Here is a 19,824-nt window from a genome sequence, read left to right on the forward strand (position 1 = left end):
GTCAACAGGCGAGGTCTCCCCCAGCCATCACAGGGACCTCATTCATTGACCCGGGGAGAAACACGCTGGTATGAAAAGAATGGCAGACTAGTTCTCCAGGAGCTTGATAAGGTGAGAGAGTGATTCGGCGGGAGCCAGGATGCCTCGGCAGCCCATAGAGATGGCCCTGGCTTGCTAACAAAGAACCTGCCACACACCGAGCATCCTCAGCCTTTCCTTCATCTGACACTGCAGCCCAAAGGACTACCTGAACTTCGAACCCAAACGCACACAACCACATTGCTTTGTTCGTGATGTTCTTTCCTACGCTGGAGACAAATGAGAAATCATATATCGGCCGCCACGAACGCCACCAGAGGAGTCGCCTGGCCTCATGTTCGAGAATTCATGAGATTTTATCAAAGAGACAGCCTACGTTCCTCATGCTTCATCCGCAGAGATCTTCCGTTGCACTGTGTTCTCGACTCAGTGAATGGCTGCCATCAATGCTTCAGTCGCATGGGGTTTAATCCTTTAAGCCCTGTAGCTCTCCGACGATTTTTTTTTTTTTTTTAACTTCGATGGTAGAGCAGTTTATCCTTTGGGAGTGAGCTACATGATGCATCTCTGTATGGCACATCCAACCACGACGGCGGCGGCTACAACATTCTCGAACAGCAGGTCTTGATCAGAAGCGAGTCAGTAACTTGCATCCCTAGATTCCGATTCTCATGCACATCCGGTACGACCTTGGACCAGCGGTGAGGCTTCTGCTAAACCAAGAGAGGCATTTAAATCCAAGGTAGGGACTTTCTAGGGAAGCATCGAGTACCCAACATGATTTTGACCAAAGACAATCTAGGACACTTCGTGCCATGCAGAGGATCCTAGGCAAGATGAGCAAGGGCTTTGATGGCACAGGACAAACTACGTCATTTGCCAGTACATTTGCAGCGATTTATTCCTCCATCCAATAGCACCTAGGATTACAGCGCGGGTGTATTCCTATGCTCGACTTTATTGGTCTAGTCTCAAGACGATAAAGCGCGTGCCATCTGCGTGTAGATCATGGTGCTGCACTCGAGGAAGAGACACTGTCGGCCCCTTGCAGGGATCTCCACGATCGAAGCCGGACGATCAACCACGACTGAATCAATCTGATCGCATTAATCTGCCCCATAATCTGGGGACTAGAACCTAAGATAACGGAACAAGGAGGCACGTTTGCCTGTCGAGGTCCAAGTCCGGGGTTCTACACTACCTCCATGCCTGCATACATGTACTTTGGGTTTGAGCCACCGGAGGATTGGCAACTTACTCTCAAGCTAGCCCGGGTGTCGCTGAATTACGTTGATAAAAGCGTTTGCCAGCCAGTACGGTACAATTCCAAGAATTCTCCACACCCTCGATTGATGCGCCGAGGCTGGGCTGTACAGCATGCCAACCCCATAATCACGATATCCGCTGTTATCTGGGGAAGCTCTAATGCACGATGACCTCAAAAAGTGGAAAACTCCATCGATCTCCGTGGAGAAATACTTGTTTCAGCAAGGAGACCTTAGAGACGCCATGCGCTCCTCCATTGAGTATGCCGATCTGCGACCCTACGACCGACTACTGGGACTCGAGTCTACTCTGCAATATAAATATCACAATCTGACCCAACTAGCTCGGCTATCAGCAACAAGACCATCAGCCTACAAATCCCCATCTTTTTTATCCACAATTATGCAATTCTTCACCAAGACCCTCGGACTCCTGTCCATCTTCGCCGTCCTGGTCTCCGGAGCATCCAAGTTTGCCAACACCTGCCAGAACATCGACGGCTCCGGCACAACTCTCCGAGCAGAGTGTCCCGAGCATGAGAATGGCCCTATGCGTTCCACCACCCTTGATCTGAACCGGTGTATCAAGAACTCCAAAGGAGGATTGAAGGCAAGTCTGCTGAGACGAAGCGAAGCGTGCCTGGATGCTAACTCTGCTACAGTGTGGAAAGAAGTAAGTAGCTACTGCGAGTATTGCTCTCTTCATACCTAATGGCAATTCAGTGGCAACTACGCCGGATCGTGCATCAACTGCAGCATTCGGGGACACGCCGACTTTGAATGCCAGTGCCGCAACGCCGACCGAGACCATAAATACGTTTCCGCGCATATTGATCTCAGTAAGTGGCTTTCTGGTCTCGTCAGCCTTGGAAGTGGAATTCTAGAATGTGGATCTGACTGAAGAATCTGGATAGACAAGTGTATCAGCAACAGCCATGGCGAGCTATCCTGCTAATTCGGGAGCTCAAAGAGCCTACAGGGTATCTGCAACAGTGGGATCCAGATCGAGCTGGATGCCAATGGACATGGTGATTTTAGCCTTTCACAATTCATGGGGCTTTCCATGGAAACATGATCTTTACGACCATGCAATGTCTTGATGATAAATTTGAGTCCCCACCAGAAAATGGGAGCAGCAGGAAGCTCGCGCTTGTGGAAGTTGACTTTACACTATGGAGAGCTCAACGCAACACAGTTGGCACGCAAGAATATTCTCGTTTCGCTTATTATGCAATCTCGAAAAAGCAGTTCTCGCAGCAGGAATTATGCTCAAAGGCAGTCAGACGGCGCCAGAAAAATGCACACGATTCAATCTTGAGAACCCTTCGCCCTTCAAACCAACTTTTGCCCTTCACCCCGTTCCTTTCCGTCATATTGATATTCAGTAAATCCTCCTTGCAGTTATTTCCCTCGAATCCAGATTAGACTTCTTCGATCTCCAGAACCAGGACGCCGATCGGAAGATCCTCCACCACCTTCTTGTATGCATCCTCAATCATCTTCGCGCGTTCAAAGCAGTGCTTTTGTTGTTCCTCGGCAATAGCTGGGTCCTCGCTCAATCCATGTGGGAGCCAGAATCCAAAGACGTTGTCATTGGGGGCGGCATGGCCATCCACGGTGGGTTTCCCTTCACGATCTCGCGCATCTTGGACCAGGCGGGGCTCGGGCTCCATTTCCCTGAAATTTTCATATTCCTCCTCGTCAAAAGGACCGAGAATCCGACTGTTGTGGATGGTTTTGATAATCTCCGGGATATTCTTCCCGCTGCGGACAATGACCGTCGCAAGCCTAGTGTGACGACGTCATCAGGTCAGGGTGGGGAAATTCGGAATGTGGGCATCGCTGGAGGGAGCACTTACCATTCGATATCGGCATTCCACTCTGTACTTTGAACTGGGATCTTGCTTTGCATAACTCGTTCGATATCAGAGGCGATGGATGTGAAGCAGTCCAGGAGGCGGACCATGGTGCCCGTGTCGGGAGTAGGGGACTGGAGGTCGATTGGCACACAAAGAGAGGCCGTCTGGACAAGGTTGGCATCGCGCAAGAGCTTAAAGATGTCCCAAACGGCTGCCTGGCGGACGGATCTCCAATAGAGGTTGGCCAGGATGATGCACCAGGGTGGCTCGTTGCAATGGAGAGAGGCGCAGACGGGAATCTCTGACGGGTCCGTGGTGTTGGTGTTGCACAATGAGGCCTCACTGCTGACGGCTGTGACAACAGTGGCGGGCAAAGCACTGGAGGGAATTACTGCACCTCGCTGGATAATCTCGTGGATGAGCGCGTTGGTCTCGGTCCAGTCGATGCGCTGAGGGTGAGCCGTAGTCGAGGCGCTGGGAACCACCGCCTGGCTGTCTGAAGGTCGAAAGAAAAGGTCACCAACGAGGGTCGTGAGAGGAATTTGAGAGTAGAATTGCGGCTCCGTTATCATTGCGCCGGGGGTCACATTTCGCATCTGCTCCCGAACGAAGTCTTCGTGCTGTTCGACTTGCCACTGCATGGCTTGCGGGTTAGGAGGGGTGAGGTTCTGGAGAGAAAGGACGAATGCGTTGGCGAAGCGGCCGTTCCGGATTCGACCGCTGGAGCTGGTGCTCATTGAAAAGGCCTTCTGGTCCCTAGAGCAGGCGGCGCTGATGTATCGATCTTTCTGTTTTGAGGCCTTGAAGGAGTTGACGAGGCATTCCGAGTAGCAGGTGTTGGACGTCACGGTCACTGCCACGCCGTCCGCAAATCCGCCCACCAAGCGAACCAAATCTCGACCGTTCATCAGATTCGCACCCAGCTGGATTTTTCCATTGGTGGATCCGTGTGCCAAGATGACAATGTTCACCACATCCCCGGCCTTGGCCTCGTACGTTTTGGCCTGGATCCAAGTCTCGACTTCCTGTTTCAAATCGTCTGCGTCGATGTCTGTCCACCAATGTGGCTGCTGGCAGTACTGGACTCGGCTGTAAGAGAAGAGATGGTCCTTATTGGCTCCGTATTGTCCGAACTTGATATCGTCGATCCCCGGCCTGAAGTTGTTTTTCAGCTGGCAAAGGTGAGCGAGAACGGGGAAGCAAGACCAGAACTCGCCCATGACGCCGCGATCCATCCATGCTTTGCAGAATCCCATGAAACTGGCCCAAAGCCAACCATCCTTCAGCTCTGTAGCTCCACAGATGACGAGGTTGAAGCTTCTTCCTGGATTTGTAACGACCAGAGGTGACTCGGGCTCGGGGGATTGGCTTCCTGGGCGAATAGCTTTCGGACTGCCTCCGAGGGCAATAGGCTGTCCTGTAGCCTTGTTCCTGTCACGGCAACCTTTGGCTGTCGACATTTTGGGTTATCGATCAGTCAGTTGAGCGAGTGGAAGAACAGGTGAGAGAACAGATGGGGGATCAGGTGGGAGTAGGAGTGGAAGAGCAGGAGCAGGTAGAAGGAGAGGGAGACGATGGGCTGATCAATGTGTCGAGACACTGGTGAACAGGACAAAGAGCGAGTAGAGGGAATGGGATTCAGAGGGTGAAGCTTGAGAGGGTATCAAGGTTGGTTGAGCAAATAGATCTCACGATAGCAGAGGATCGTAGGAGGAGGAGGTAGATCAAGGTGAAGATGTGGCTTCATGGAGATTGGATTCACAATACAAGTGAATGAAGGTATCAAGAGGTTGGTGTTAAGTCACAACAAAGGAAGCCTGAGGGTGTGTTGTTCACTGATTCAATATATCGCTCACTTCTTATTCACTGCTTTACATATTGCATCATTCAATACACATTCAAGACACCATTCGCTATATCTCTCACTTATCAACAGGAAAATGATAAACAGGACACCCTTATTCTTATGAGTCCCTATGACGACAAAGTAAACAAGACAATATCTATCAATCTCTGAGGCATCACACTTTATGCATGAACATCATTTCTTTACACGATATACCATAGTACGCCTCTATACTAGTGTCCTCTAGTAGCTTATAAATTCCTCAAGGTAGGCAATTCCTTGGAGAATAGGCAGCCTCCATCGTAGAGAAACAGTAATATTTAACATTTGTCAACTAACAATAGCTATGATTCCACAAAAGCCACACAGATCCATCGAGTTGACATTGTATATTATTAGGAGTAAGAGAACTCAGATGAGCAAAAGATGACCTCTCCTCTTTATCCTTGAATAATATCGACTGAACCTGGAAGACACTCTGGCTTCAAGTCCTGAACAGACCTACAGAACTTCCCTGCATGGATGTAGAGAGCCAATATCTCTGCGACTAACAAGATCATATAGCATTCGCCACCCTACTTTTAAGGTGAACTACACTAGCAATATGGTATTTAGAATTTTGGGATAAACTACGTGCTTCAAAATAGGTCTGTACTGGGGGCCGTACAAACGATGCTCTATGTAGATATAGAATACCTTATCTTAGTTGGCAGTCCCAATTGAGAGCACATTATATCTAGGTAAGTGTTGGCCATAAAATGCAGTGTTGGCAACTTTAACACTGCACAAAACAGATAAGGTTAAGCTTGGGCTGGAATACAAAATTTCTAGTTTTCCATGTTCGTGGGTGATTCCATGCACAAATATGGTTCCTTGTTCAATATTCATGTCCAGGGTCTTGTACAAATGGTAGACAGGCTGACACCTACTAGGTAGCTACTTAGGCTAGTGCATCTGTAGATACGGAGGGCACATCTAGTTATGAAAGAGTGTTGAAGCCGGGTGATTTATGAGTGTACTTGAATTACAAGATTGGTCAATACAGAAACTTAATTTCGCATTTTGAATAGCTCGAAAAGACCCATTTCTACAAATTGCTCAACTAGAGACGCTCATTGCGGGTGTTACCACCGACAATATCTCGCAGCCTCGCGAGCTTGTTGACCAACCACGTGGAGTCTTAACTAGCGCAATAAACTTCTTTAAGCTTTTTCAGACTCGCAAGGCTCCGCGAACAAAGTTGATTAAACTATTCTAGAAAGGCAGGCTAAATATTCCCCCATACACAGGCACGAAGTGTGACAACTTAACGTGCAAGGTGACTTACCACGTACATCATTCCTCGCGACCACCAACGTTTCATCGGACAAAAATGCCATCCTAACCGGAATCGCCGACCGCAAAAAATATATTTTATCCTGATCCTTAGCGCGGGACGATCTGTATTCGGACGCGTCACGCCCAGTTGCGCCATTGTCGGCGTGAAGCTCGACAGCATTCCCGGCCCCACCGAAGCTTAGCCTGAGTCGAAACACGGACGCAGGTGGAAATTCCGACGCAAGTGATCCACCTGGCTATTTGCAAGGAGACCCATCCCAGTAAAATTTAGCAGTGTGTCAAGCCCCAGAAATGACGCGTTAGCCTGGCGCAGCGGGATCGTGCGAAGTTGAGTCCGTTGATATTGACATTCACAATCTTCTAGGATGGAATTCCAACAAACCACAGGCCTTGAGGCATCTTCTATCTTATATGCTCTGGCTATAATACATAGGTTTCGAACGAATAAACGACTAAGCGTGATACCCGGTGGACAGGCCGGGCTAGTAAGCCTCCTGGTCATTCCAGTACAGCGTGTCGTGGGTGACCTCGCCCATGGGAGCAAGCTCCCACCGCATCACCAGCCTGGTCCACTGCAGCAAGTGGCTGGCCAGCTTGATGTGGCCGACATCCGTGGGATGCCACCGTGGACTGATGTCGTTGTGCTGCAGGATCCCCGTCGTGTCGAAGTAGTACACAAATCCCTTGTCCCGGAAATGGTCGTGGACCCGCTTCGTCTCTTCTTCGTACAGGATGGTCGGTTGATAGGTCATGCCTGACTTGTGCCATTCGCCCCATTGAGACTGCGTGGTGTTAGTATTCCACGCGGAATCCCGACGTGCGACGGAGCGACATACCAGGATGAGAATCACTGCGTTCGGCCAGTTCTTGTGGATGTCGTTGATGAGTTCGATGTAGGCTTCGTAGAAGGTGTGTCCCGGAATGTCGTTGTCCTTGCGCCAGTCGTTGCCACCCATCTGGATGAGAACGAGGTCGGCTGGTTGCTCGGCTGAAATATCCCACTCTTCCGGCTCCTCATCGTAGAAGACGTGTCCGCGAGTCCCGGGATCAGAGGCGCGATGCCAGTACCAGGTCTGTCAAGGATTCAGTATCTACGTCCATAGATTCGTATTGGGGGGGGGGGGGGGGGGGTTGGAAAGCGTACCATTCCGTGTGCAGAGCCGCCATAGCACTGGAGATGTGCTAGACATGTACCGGGATAGGCCTAGAAGGATACTGGTGTTAGTAGAGGAGCGTGGAATGGTTGTGAGAGACGCGCCGTGATCGTGGACTCGACGTTCCCCAGTCCAGCCACGAAAAGCCACCCCCAGGCCGAGAGCGTTTCATAAGTGGCATACTGGCCCGATGGAATGCTGGTGGATGTTAGTACGCGAGCCTGTGACACACTGCGATATCGATATTAGGACTCACGATCCTCCAATCACCTCTACCTTCCTATTGAATCTGGGCGGGATGGTGAGCTGGCCTTCTCTCGCGGTTGATGCGCCGGCGATTTGTACTGTGCAGGGGATAAGCAGATAGTCTGGTGACCGAAACAAAGTCACTTATCCTAATCCCCAGTTGGTGACTGCGAACGTGTCAGCAGGTTGTCGTTGCGCTGATTACTCCAACGCACCTCTCATCTCAAAGATCTTTTTCTCCGCAATCTGAGCCTCTTCGAGATCCGACCATGGGCCCACGAATTGATAGGTCGAGTCGGCTGTGACGTTTGAAAATTGCCAGTCAAGGGAGCCGAGCCTATCGAGATGTGAATTCAATGGAGCAACTGGAGGACAGAGGGATCTCTACCGGTATGCGACCAGGACGCCATCGGTCGTGTTGGGCCCGAAACTAACCGCAAGCTAGCGACATGATGTCGTGTCAGAAGTCGCCGTGGAGTGAAGGTTCATCACGGCTGATCAAGACATACCCTCGGCCCTGAGAATTCTAGCTTGATTCCCGGTGCCCTAGTGAGGTCAGCATCGCGCTGGAACGGGGAAGCGAGCTGTCCCAAGGAGAATGATAGGAGAAACGCACGACCACCCTACACATTGTTAGCATCTCATACCGACACATTGAGCCAGACGCTGGCATCGTTCACGTACACGAAACATGTTGACTATCCCAGCGTCCTTTGTACGCGATCTCTGGTGCGTCCGCCGAATAGCTATACCAGGAGTCGTCCAGTGCAATCTGAGGAGCCTGTCCGGGGTATGGATCCTCTCGTGGCTGGCCATTCTGCAAAATAGTCGCCAGCGTCTGCGATGACCAGGCGAGCAATCCCAATCCAAGAGATGCCACCCGCATGGTGAGAAGCGCGCAATGTCAACTACCACGGCGCACACCACGCGTTGATGCTGAATGGAATCAACCCGAACAACAAGATAATCGTGCACGAGCGTTTCGTACACCCCTGCGCCAGGCCAATGCAGTCAAACGACTCGGTAATGGCGTGATTGTGATACATGTCGGATCCACCGGGCATTCGCGCTGCGACATGGACGAAAGCGGCAAAAATCGCGGCCACGGGGGACGACTCATACAACTTTGCTGCCTACAGGGGATATACGCAGTGCAGATGGATTGCAACCAATCATATCCTCTTCCTCGAGGTCCATGAATCAGGATGCTCTGTATCCAGGACGCCTAAACACGCCAAGGGTCGACCCTAGGCGTTCAGGGGTCTCCCGATCCACGCCCACTCGGTTGGCTTGTTGGTCAGAGGGTTGTATAAATGAAGATGGATGGGCTATCTGCATCATCCGCCCCAGTCTTGTGGACTATCAGTCTTGGCATGATGCTTTTTTTGGCAGTAAAGCGTTGCCAATGCTGCCCCAGACAGCCAAGCGCCAAAACTGGATGTTGCACTGCGGTCAATGCAGCTCACTATCCAGTTTCTACCTCGTTCGGCACTCATGGAGATCGGGGCCAGAGTATGGAGTACGGAGTTGAAGGCCGTTTCTCCGTCGCGGAGGAGAGAAATGCAGATCGTCTGCACCTGTCGATCTGCTTACCACTTCGGTTATACCCTCGGACGCCATCCCCACGCTGGAAGGATCCAATTTTCCAGCGATCGCGGCCAATTGGAACTGCAGCAGCGCCCTTGGCATGCCACTCGTTGCCGATGCCAACGCCAATGCTAGATAGGGCTATGGCCTGTGGCGCTTGCCTTGAATGCCGAACTGGGGTCGGAGAGTATTGATTTCGGTTCGGTCGACAGTTCTCCCCTCGAGCGTCACGCTTCGATGCGTGCATAATAATGTTGCCTCCCACCACGCCATGCATAAGAATCATTCAACCGGGGCGTCCCGGTCCCTGGCGGCACCCCTGACTTGTGGATTGGTGGCGGCCCCCGGGTGGAATGCCCAGCAGCCCATGACTAGAGTGACCCATCGACGCCTCCAAGGTTACTGGAAGCCAACAGTCATGAGTTTCCACATGTGAGGATCGTTGGCCCTGCGCCCCGACAGTCGCTAGAGGTTTATACACTTCCAGGCCCCCGATCTAGCCCTCTGCGGTATCTCGCCGTGCGCGATTTCAGCCCTGTGGATCGTTTCTTGGCCTGCTCTGGAGTTACCGTTCCAAGAATATCCTACCGGGTGATTTTACCTCTTGCTCCTTCATTCCCAATTTGTGGGTCAGGCGTGCGGCGATGCGCGCCATTGGCCGCGTCACTTATCACGGCTCCACGATCGGTCTGGGGGTCCAGGGTCTGCAGATGAGTCTCTGCCCTTATTTGATTGGGCCAGAATCGCCCAGCATAGGAGACAGGGTTTATCAAATGACGCCATTTCACCACCGACTCGTGCAATGCAGTGTATTCGTATGCTTTCCCCCCAAGGGGAAACCGGGGTCCGGTGTCTCGTTTCCAACCACCACGTACTCGCATTGGACTCCTTAGGCGGCCATGCTTGGCATGTTCTCCGGGGGAATCGGAAAGGCTACTTCCGTCGTAGGAAGGGCCCCGTTCAAGCCAAGAAAACAATGACGCTCTCCCAGGCTTGTCGCTGGACCGCCCCGAGCCCTAGAAGATGACAACTCTGCGTCAGGCGTGGCAAATATCCATGAATTTCGTAGAACATCCCCCGTTCAGGAGCAAGGAGGAGTGATCAGCGCCGCCTTCTCGCGCAATTCACACTGTTTTTGAAGCCATGGCGGAATTTGATTGGAATCCACGAATTGATTGGTGCGGTAGACGTCGTGCGCTTCGCGGCGTCGTAAGCCTTTCTTTTTTGGGGAGTAATGACTCAGCTTCATATGCTTTCGTGGATTGGGAGGCGGCTTCTTTCACCGTATAGTCCACCTTGGGCGTCGTGGTCCCCATGAATCCATTATCTCAATGAAGGTTGGTGGCGGAAGGTAGACCGTGGGTTGACGCGTCCAGCATTACTCTATCGTCTCACTTCCCATCTCGGCGCTGGAGGCAGCCGATGAAACACCTCGGCGCATGTAGAGCAGCTCACATAGCCGCTGAACTAGATCTCCAGCACACTCCTAGTTGGGTAATTGATCTGTTTGATCCGGCTTCTCATAATGCACCGGGTCTCTGCCCTGCTCCCAGTGGCATACTCCACCGGCATTTCAAATCTCCTCGTCAGCGCCGGAGAAGCCGTCAAGTTATATCACCCCGGCTCCTTTCTCTCCACCCTCCTATCCCTTCCGGCTTGGCTGGTTGCTTTCTTGATTCCCTGCTGGCAGTAGACGTGCCCCATCCGCTTGGCGCTGGTTATAATAAAAAAACAGGGCGTACCACCCTCTTCCACTCGTTCCTTTCCAGGTTGATCGCGTGGTCCTATCGGTGCCCGATCCTTTCGATTCAGTCTGTCTTTTCCAGCTAAGAGATCGATGCCTCGGTGGCTGATGAATTTGAATCTGCCATTCCTTTGATCGTTCTGCCATTCGATGTTCACCTCTTTGCTCCGTCTACATCGCCATGGAGTATATACAGCCCACCCATCTCTATACCCGGATTCTGGACAAGATACCATGGAAGTCCGACCCGACTGTCAAAGGCGATCCGCGGAAAAGTGTCAAATGGATTGATGTACGTTGGAGATGCAATCAACCAGCCCATGCGATTCTTCAATTCCCGTCTAACGTCGTTCCGCACAGGGTCTTCGAGGAATCGCGTCGTTCCTAGTCGTATTGACCCATCTCGCCAGAGCCTGGGACTATGATCTCTTTTCTCCCCGCGATACTGAAGACGCTCCTCCGCGTATCCTGCAGTGGCCGATCCTGCGGATTCCCTGGCAAGGTCGGATTGGGGTCACCATCTTCGCTTTCCTGACCGGCTATGTCTGCGCCTTGAAGCCCATGAAACAGGCGCGCAATGGCGACCACTTGGGCTCGTTCACCTCCGTGGCCAAGAGTGCATTCCGCCGCCCGCCGCGCTTGATCTTTCCAGCGACGATTGCCATGATTATTTCATGGATCATGGCCCAGTTCGGTGCGTTCGTGGTCGCGAATCGCTCCGACTGCTGGTGGTGTCGCTTTGCTGCGCCCGATCTCGAAGAGACCCTCTGGAAGGAAGTGATCCGTCTGGGAGAAAGCTTCCTCGGGGTCTGGACGACCGGCTACATGGTCTATGACGACCACCAGTGGGCCCTGCTGCCTCTCTTGAAGACGTCGATGCTGGTCTACATCTTGATTTGCGCCACCATGTATGTCAGGTTCCGCTGGCGCATGGTGATCTATCTGGGGGTGTTCCTATACTACCACCAAGTCAACGTCGGAGACGCCGGTATGTTCTCGACACCTATGCATAACCATCGCGGTCGATACTGACGGCCGAGCAGAAACATTCCAGATGCAGGGCGTTTACGGCTTGTTCCTCAGCGACCTCTCCTACGAAACCACCTTCCGGGACTTTATCGAGAACCACAAATGGAGCCGCCGCATCGTGACTGGCATCATCGCCATCGCCGGCCTCCTCATCGCCGGCTATCCCGGCGAACACCCCGAATGGACCACCTGGTCGAACTACATGTTCCAAGCATCGCAGTATCTCTTCCCACCGGAGGTCAACGTCCCCAAGCGATACACCGCCATCGGCGTCGATCTGATCATCCTCGCCATCTACACCTCCCCCTCCACCAAAGACTTCCTCTCGAACCGCCTCCTCCTCTGGCTGGGCAAGCAGAGCTTCGCCGTCTATCTCATCCACGGCACCCTCCTGCGCACCGTGCTGTGCTGGATGCTCTACGGCATCACCGGCCAGCCCTGGGAAGGCCAACCCGTCGACGGCAATGGCCAGCCCCTCCTCGACGAGAATGGCGAGCCGCTCCATCCACACTGGATCCCGCTGCGCGCCCCCTGGGTCGTGGCAATTTCTATCCCGGCCTGGATTGCCCTGGTGTACCTATGTGCCTCGCTGTGGACTTCCTACGTCGACCCTTTCTGCGCCCGCATGACCCAGAAAATCGAGAACCGCGTGTTTCAACAGGAGGAGAAGTCCATCGAGTCCTTGCCGCTCACCAATATGCCCATGGCGGCGACGTAGGTGTTTTCAGGGCTGCGTACGTTCTTTACTTGTCAAGATATATGTCGCGCCGCTTTCTCGGCTTTTCCTTTTTCCATTTGTTTATAAACAGCGCAGCGCCCATTGCGGAGTATCTTTGTATATATTTGGTGGCAGTTGTTCCTGCGTCTCGGTTTGTTTCTCTGTTGAGATTGGCGTTGGCTATAAAGTACCTACCTAGGTAGACGGTGCATACTGCAATACCTGACTGACATTTCCCGGTTGAGAACTGACCTGCGAGTCCGTCTTCTGTTGGAAAACTGAAATCTTATCATTAACCACGGCACATGTCTCGGAGTTTCTACTTATCTTGGCTAGGCGTGGAGCATCGCATACTGCGCGAAGCAGCCCAGCGCAATCTGGTTTTCACTGACTACAACATCTATAAATAGCAGAACGAAAGATGGCGGTTGATCTTGGCTGCTGGTCCTAGCACGGGCACTAGCGCTAGGAAAGGTAAGATAAAAGCCCGCCGTGGGACCGCAGAGACGTATAAGACACGCTATAGGGCTTGGCCGCCCGTTAGGGGGCCAAATACATTTTATGAAAGGAGGACGGCTGGTCCTCCGCCCTACAGCCAGAAACGAGGGGCGAATTGCTTTTATTCTTACAGATTGGTAGATTAATCGTACATGATTGTGACCCATTTGCAGCAACTCAACTGAACAAAACGCCCGACTCACATCGGCTCATCGATGCATTTAGGCACTCGTTCTGTCAAGACTTGGGCGTCGGGTGTCACAACAACAAACAGAAAACTTCATCCTGATTTATCAGAGCAACCTGGCTTGTGGTATTTCCAGTCGGCCCTCTGACACTCCCGTGAACAGTACTTGACCGTGCGGCAACGCGAGCAGGTCATCAAATCCGACCCATCGGACTTTTTCCACCTCCCACACGCACCGCATGTATGAATCCCACGAATAGTGGATTCCCCAGCCGCTATCATATCGTCCAAGGTCCACGCTCCGTCGACCATAGCTGATGGAAAAGGCAGGCTGATAGCCGCGCGGACGGTGTACCTGGCAATCTTCCTCCATCCCGGAATACCCGATACATAATCGGCAGGGACGGTACCATCCCCACAAGAACACAGGACACGCTCGCCGGTTTCTGTCGAGAGTGGGATTTTGCCCCTTGAGTAGTATTGACACGCTGCCTTGTGAGACCACGACCGGCATCGCTCCACCCATGCAGGGAGCGCTTCCTTCCAAAGCTTCAGCTCTGCTTGATCGACTGGAATGCCTAGAAGTGGAGGGTCGGTATCCGTGAGCATCTGTAGAGGAGATTCGAGCCTGGCCGCGAGATCTGTGTGTAGGGGCAAGACAGCGGCATCCAGAACGACTGTGCGATTGGAGAGGTCCAGCCGAATAGCGGACACAAACAGTAGAATGTGAATGCCCAGATCCTCTTCACAGTCTATTCCAAATACTTGTGACCTTACCTCTCGCAACCCACTGACGCACATGAAGATCGTGAAGAGGGAATCTTTGAACTCCACTCTGGCACGCTCACCCGGGGTTGCTGGAAGGGACTCGTCAAGGCGCAGGGTACCCTCTCGCGCGGACCACAGCGTCGGAACATGGAAGCTCAACCACTTAAGACGAGAGGACTGAGAAAGGTCCAGGGCAGGTAACGAGCGAATTTCAAGATACGGCAAGTTCCAGACCAATGGCTTCAGAGACTGTGACCTCGGAAACACTGGGTACATGAACGACTGGACTGCGGACCAATTCGTTTGCTGCACCACATGCGCCATGATTTCGAGATAGGATGACTTTCGGGTCACTCTGGTCTTCATGCTCGATTCAAGCACGGGAACAGGGAAAGACACGGCGAACTTTGAACCGTTTTGGAGCGATAGCGTGTAGTTGAGTGGAGACTGCGATGAGCGTGTAACAGGACTTCCACGCTTGAGTGCGGCCTTCGCCTCCTCGGACAAAATGTCTACATGGCTAGTAAAAGACATGACTCGGTTTGAAATTTGCTTCACAGCGGCCGTAATCAGCGTTTTTGAGACTCCCGGATTTTCCGCATCTGTCACGTCACGCGAAAGAAAGCCACAAATAGACATCGCCTCGTGTTGGTGTGGAAGGTGTCTGGCGATGTAAACATGCTTGCTGTCTTGCAAGGTTGTGCTGAATATGCTGAACCCTGGCCCCAAGCTGGTCGCGAATGAGGCCCGGCCTGCGCTGGGCATGATAGCCAACGCGATGACGGCTTCTCGTGGATCCCGGACCAGTATCCAGGCTGGGACCAGGAAAGAGAAAAGCATAGGGGAATTACCATTCCATCCTTGGTCATCTTCGTCAATCACCACTTCGAATGAGTCTGTGTGTCGAGTCCCCTTCGTCCTCAGACTACCGAACCCCATTTGAACGGCGGCAAACATGTTTTGTGCTTGCAGACGGACCTGGGGAGAAGCTTGAATAAAGGCCTGGATTGGAGGTGTCACGTTTTGCTCCAGAGCACTGCAAATTAGGAGATCCAAGTTCTTTCTAGGAACCTGCAGAGTGATAGCAACCACGGGTGGAATGTCTTTCCACTCCCGGACGTCTCCGGTACTGCCACAGTTGAGAGAGATATGGCCCAGTGGAGCCTGCAGAGTGTCGACGGTGAAAATATCCAGTATGTGAAGCCAGACCATGAGTTCCTGGTAGTAGTGATATGCGAAAGCCAGCCCCGTCTCTTTTTTCATGCGATCAAGCAAAGCTTCCATGCATCCAGTCCAGTCGACACTGACTCGTGTCTTAACGAGCCGGAGAAACGCCGCAAAGCTCGCACGAGAATAGGTTGGAAGGCCCCCCTTTCTCCCTTTATTACCCATGGTCTTTGCTAGTAGCCGAGCGAGATCTTCCTCTTCAAACATCTCCAAGAAGACCGAGTAGAGAACACCCGCAAGACTGCGCGACTCGAAGTGGATCAAGTCTAGGGTCTCTTTTTGCTGCTCACCCACATGGACTGGTCTTTTCCAGGGCACTCTCACGAAAAGTTGTCCATGTGATGTATCGCGAATACTTTTAGTTGTGTAGGAAAGCTCATCTCCGGCTGACCATGAGGATGTGTTTGTTGCAACATCGACTGGGACTAAGCCAAGTAGGGAGGAAATGGTTGCGGGATCCCCACAAAGAAGGTTGTCAAGCAGTTTTTGATGTTGATCCTGTGTCCTAACAAGCTTCTCTGTATACAGTACAGCAGACAGCTCGTTCCGGAGCAACGGCGAAGTGGCCGTCAGAATGTTGAGGGGGCCGATATGATCACCGAGGTTGGATGTGTCGATGACATTGAAGAGTAGAGGTGCTGTGCCACCGGAGTAGTCCTGCTCATTCAGAGACAACGGTTCGTAGTGGTAGCGGTCTCTATACCAATGAGCACAGGTAGGCGACTGAGGCATCCGTCTCTCCTGCAAAGTGTAGGCAAAGGCCATGGCGTCGCCTGTGAAGAATCGAAGGATGACCGAGTTCGTCGCAAAGCGTGATCTGAAGGACCTCATCCAGCATTTGAATTCATTTTGGGCTGTTTGTACAAGCCCATCGCCTTGAATATCCTTTGGTAGTTGCACATGTAATTCCGAGGCGGGTGTGATGGGAGCATAGCATGTAACCAGATGAAATCCAAGCAACGGGTCTAGTCCATAATGCAAGGCCATAATGTCATCTTGGGCAATAAACATAGGATTGAAATGAATGGCCTGAAGACGGGTAGGTGGATCCATTGCTGTAGTCCCATACTTCCAGTAGTCCTTGAACAAGTCACCGACGCTAAGAGCAGCATCTAAGCACGCTGGACCGGCAGATCGAATAGCGGTTAAATTTGGGACTTCGCCAAGGGTTGAGTTTTGGAATCCCAGTGACTTCATGATGGACAGCTCAGCCTTGCTGTTAAAATCCCGGAGCTCCTCGCCCTCTCGTTCCCTTTTGTAGAACGCCCAGGCGTCTCGTACCTTCTTGAGTGAGCTCTCGTCGGCGAGTCTGATACGTTCACCGTACTTGCTACTGTTCCAGCTCTGGATCGATGACGACGTAGACACTAGTTTGTTTGCCTGGGCTTGAAGAAGTTTGAGCGATTGATCCGGGATCCGAAAGTGGAAGAAAAGGTCCCAGGTGGTGTCTTCAAGGCTGCCATCCTTGTCGTCCAGAATCAGGGAAAGCAACAGGATGTCTCGGGCTATGAGCAAAACACAAAGTTAGCGCTGACACTGGAAAATTTGGCTGTCTTACCAATAACTTCAGAGACAACATCACAGCAGGTGACATCGAGCTGGCGGGCTTTGGCTGTTTCATGATCAGCGAATTATCAAAACCAGGAAGATGTTGGGAACTGACCTTGCTTGCGTGTGACACGCTCAGAATGAATGGTGAACAGAACGTGACGAAGGTCCCCACATCCAAGGAGAAGAATGTCTGCTTTCTCCCCCGCTGGGAGATGCTGGGTCAGGGACACAGCAGGCGTGTTTCCCACAGGGTAGAAGGACTGGACCAGATTGGCGATGCCGGGGCAAAGCATTGTGATGCGCAAAAGGCCGTCCGACACTGCTCGACAGAAGGAAAAAAAAGGAATGACAAGATGAAATCGCAGTCGCTGAAACGAACGCCAAATGTTGAGGCGTTGTGTGGTGATGGTGGATAGTGGTTCGTGTGCAGAATGTGGGATGCAATCCGTCATACGGTTGGGGGCAGGGGAGATAGTGTTGGTGGGTTACATGAGCAGCGACCTGGATCAATAGGAATACGTGAGAAAGAAGACACTTTCCATCCAGAGGCAGAGCGTGTTCGCGAGCAGATGGGAAAGTAGATGTAAACGGTGCGCCTCAATCAAACCAGCCACAGCGCCACAGACGCCAAAGGCCCGATCAGGTTAGCGCCAGTCCGCAGAACCAACATCTACCCTGTCGCTTTTTTCTTTTCTCCTTGCGTCTTTTGATCTTCTTGACCGCTCTTGAAGAGCTATTGACATTCTATTACACATCTAGTGGCCAATATCAGCCTAAATATCATACGCAGATCGCTGGGAGAGCGCACAGCTGAGAATTGCCGTGTACGGTTAGCGTTACCTGTTTCGGCAGAACCCTCCGATCCTCCACTCAATTTTCATCGCGCGCCAAATTCCAGCGTCTCCATCGAGCCTCGACCGTCATGCAGGGGCCCGACATCAACAATGGCACTCAGCCATACGCCTCCATGGCCGGCAAGCTGGATGCCAGACTGCTTCAAGCGCTGGACGTCATGGGTTTCACATCCATGACGCCGGTCCAGCAGCGCGTGTTGACTGAGCTCCCCAACTGGCGCAGCGATTGCCTGGTCCAGGCCAAAACAGGCACCGGCAAAACGCTCGCTTTCCTGTTGCCTGCATTGCACTGTTTACTCCAGGGCAACTCGGCACCAAGGGGCCAAGTCGCGATCTTGATCATTACGCCGACGCGCGAGCTCGCCCAGCAAATCGCGAAGTCGTGTGATCAACTCACCTCCCAACTGGCAAAGCCTTTGGAGTGTCACATTGCAGTAGGCGGCACGGCTCGTGCGTCCGCTCATTCGCGGTTCATGAAGGGAGCACCGTCGGTTCTGGTGGCAACACCGGGGCGGCTGAAAGACTACCTCTCTGAGGAGACCACGGCGGAAAAGCTGTCTAACATACAAACCCTTGTTCTGGATGAAGCCGATACCATGCTCGAGAGCGGGTTCATCGCCGATGTGAAGCGGATTCTCCAGCTCATTCCGCCCAAGAGTACGGGCTGGCAAGGTATGTGCTTCTCGGCCACTCTGCCACCCAAGGTCAGGGATGTGGTTAGTGTTGTCTTGAGACCAGGCTACAGTAGCATCTCTACGATTGAGAAGAATGAAGTTCCAACGCATGAGAGAGTGCCTCAGTACCATGTCTTGATTCCCTCCGTCGCGGAGACCTTTACGACACTGGCCTCTCTCCTCAATATCGAGATCCAGAACAGCTCGAAAATCATTGTTTTTGGAATCACGGCCAATATGGTCGCTCTCTTCGCACGGGTCTTTTCGCAGGGCTTGACTCCGTTGAAGGTGTTTGAGATCCATTCCAGGCTCAACCAGAATGCTCGCACGAGAACCACGGCTCAGTTCAAGGAGGCCGACGCGGGAATTCTGTTCGCCTCGGACGTCATTGGCCGCGGCATGGACTTCCCCAACGTCGACTTGGTCGTCCAGGTTGGATTGCCGTCCAACGGCGAACAGTACGTCCATCGCGTCGGCCGTACAGCCCGCGCTGGCAACGATGGCCGTGCCATTATCCTTCTCACGCAGGCCGAGTCGTTCTTCTTGAGGAACAATCGCCACCTGCCTATCCAGCCGCACCCCCAGACCGACGCAGTCAATGCGGGTGCTCCCGTATGCGCCGAGCCTGTCAACCAGGCCATGTACAATACGGAAGAAGAGACAAAGCAGCGTGCCTATTCGTCTTTCATTGGGTTCTTTGCTGGTTCTGGTCTTCTCAAGCCCCTCCGTCTCGATAAACCGGGGCTGGTGCAACTCGCTAATGAGCTGGCTATCAAGGGGATGGCATGTCCCGAGCCTCCGCCCATGGACAAAAAGGTCATTGGTAAAATGGGCCTCAAGGGCGTGCCTGGGTTCAACTACGCGAATGCCAATGATTCAGCGGGAGACTGGCCGGTTAGACCGCGCGGTCCACCCAGAGGACAGACTCGCGACGTGCTTAGTCCCGGGGCAGGTCGAGAGGATCGCAACGAAGGAGTGAAGAAGCAGAACGGGGGTCGAGGCAGAGGAGGCCGAGGCCGAGGAGGAAGAGGTCGTGGGGGACGTGGAGGACAGAGTAGATCGACTTAAGCTACTTGTCATCTTAACTGAGCCCAGTGGAGCTCGTCTGACGATCCGATATGGATGATAAAATAGATAGTCCACAGTCGGACTAATTGGATGAAATTCGAGAATAACCCTCAAAAGGATGCCAGGTTACCGACAGTACAGACCACTCTACCTACAGGGGCTTTAAGGATGG

The 19,824-nt window shown here is 52.6% G+C and overlaps 6 protein-coding genes across 6 annotated transcripts; 3 read left to right on the top strand and 3 right to left on the bottom strand.

The window, feature by feature from the left end:
- Positions 1-1,548: 1,548 nt before the first annotated feature.
- N7459_001984 (CVNH domain-containing protein) lies at positions 1,549-2,259 on the top strand (the record flags this gene model as incomplete). Its single annotated transcript, XM_056941169.1, has 4 exons — positions 1,549-1,914; positions 1,967-1,977; positions 2,028-2,143; positions 2,219-2,259. The coding sequence occupies 4 exons, from the start codon at positions 1,549-1,551 to the stop codon at positions 2,257-2,259; spliced, it is 534 nt and encodes a 177-aa protein (XP_056803024.1).
- A 466-nt stretch (positions 2,260-2,725) lies between these two features.
- On the bottom strand, positions 2,726-4,623 carry N7459_001985 (uncharacterized protein; the record flags this gene model as incomplete). Its single annotated transcript, XM_056941170.1, has 2 exons — positions 2,726-3,092; positions 3,164-4,623. The coding sequence occupies 2 exons, from the start codon at positions 4,621-4,623 to the stop codon at positions 2,726-2,728; spliced, it is 1,827 nt and encodes a 608-aa protein (XP_056803025.1).
- Positions 4,624-6,829: 2,206 nt separating this feature from the next.
- Positions 6,830-8,633, bottom strand: N7459_001986 (SGNH/GDSL hydrolase family protein; the record flags this gene model as incomplete). Its single annotated transcript, XM_056941171.1, has 10 exons — positions 6,830-7,129; positions 7,184-7,420; positions 7,492-7,518; positions 7,564-7,699; positions 7,758-7,869; positions 7,963-8,084; positions 8,136-8,188; positions 8,257-8,293; positions 8,364-8,370; positions 8,432-8,633. The coding sequence occupies 10 exons, from the start codon at positions 8,631-8,633 to the stop codon at positions 6,830-6,832; spliced, it is 1,233 nt and encodes a 410-aa protein (XP_056803026.1).
- A 2,626-nt stretch (positions 8,634-11,259) lies between these two features.
- N7459_001987 (acyltransferase family protein) lies at positions 11,260-12,825 on the top strand (the record flags this gene model as incomplete). Its single annotated transcript, XM_056941172.1, has 3 exons — positions 11,260-11,370; positions 11,439-12,066; positions 12,122-12,825. The coding sequence occupies 3 exons, from the start codon at positions 11,260-11,262 to the stop codon at positions 12,823-12,825; spliced, it is 1,443 nt and encodes a 480-aa protein (XP_056803027.1).
- Positions 12,826-13,603: 778 nt separating this feature from the next.
- Positions 13,604-17,349, bottom strand: N7459_001988 (uncharacterized protein; the record flags this gene model as incomplete). The annotated part of the gene is made up of 3 exons (XM_056941173.1): positions 13,604-17,010; positions 17,064-17,117; positions 17,169-17,349. 3 exons carry the CDS (start codon positions 17,347-17,349, stop codon positions 13,604-13,606), a joined length of 3,642 nt encoding a protein of 1,213 aa, XP_056803028.1.
- A 629-nt stretch (positions 17,350-17,978) lies between these two features.
- On the top strand, positions 17,979-19,652 carry N7459_001989 (DEAD/DEAH box helicase; the record flags this gene model as incomplete). The annotated part of the gene is made up of 1 exon (XM_056941174.1): positions 17,979-19,652. One exon carries the CDS (start codon positions 17,979-17,981, stop codon positions 19,650-19,652), a length of 1,674 nt encoding a protein of 557 aa, XP_056803029.1.
- Positions 19,653-19,824: the final 172 nt, after the last annotated feature.

The sequence above is a fragment of the Penicillium hispanicum genome, assembly GCF_028827665.1.
Source record: "Penicillium hispanicum strain IBT 35686 chromosome Unknown utg000002l_segment0_segment0, whole genome shotgun sequence".
NCBI classification, from domain to species: domain Eukaryota; kingdom Fungi; phylum Ascomycota; class Eurotiomycetes; order Eurotiales; family Aspergillaceae; genus Penicillium; species Penicillium hispanicum.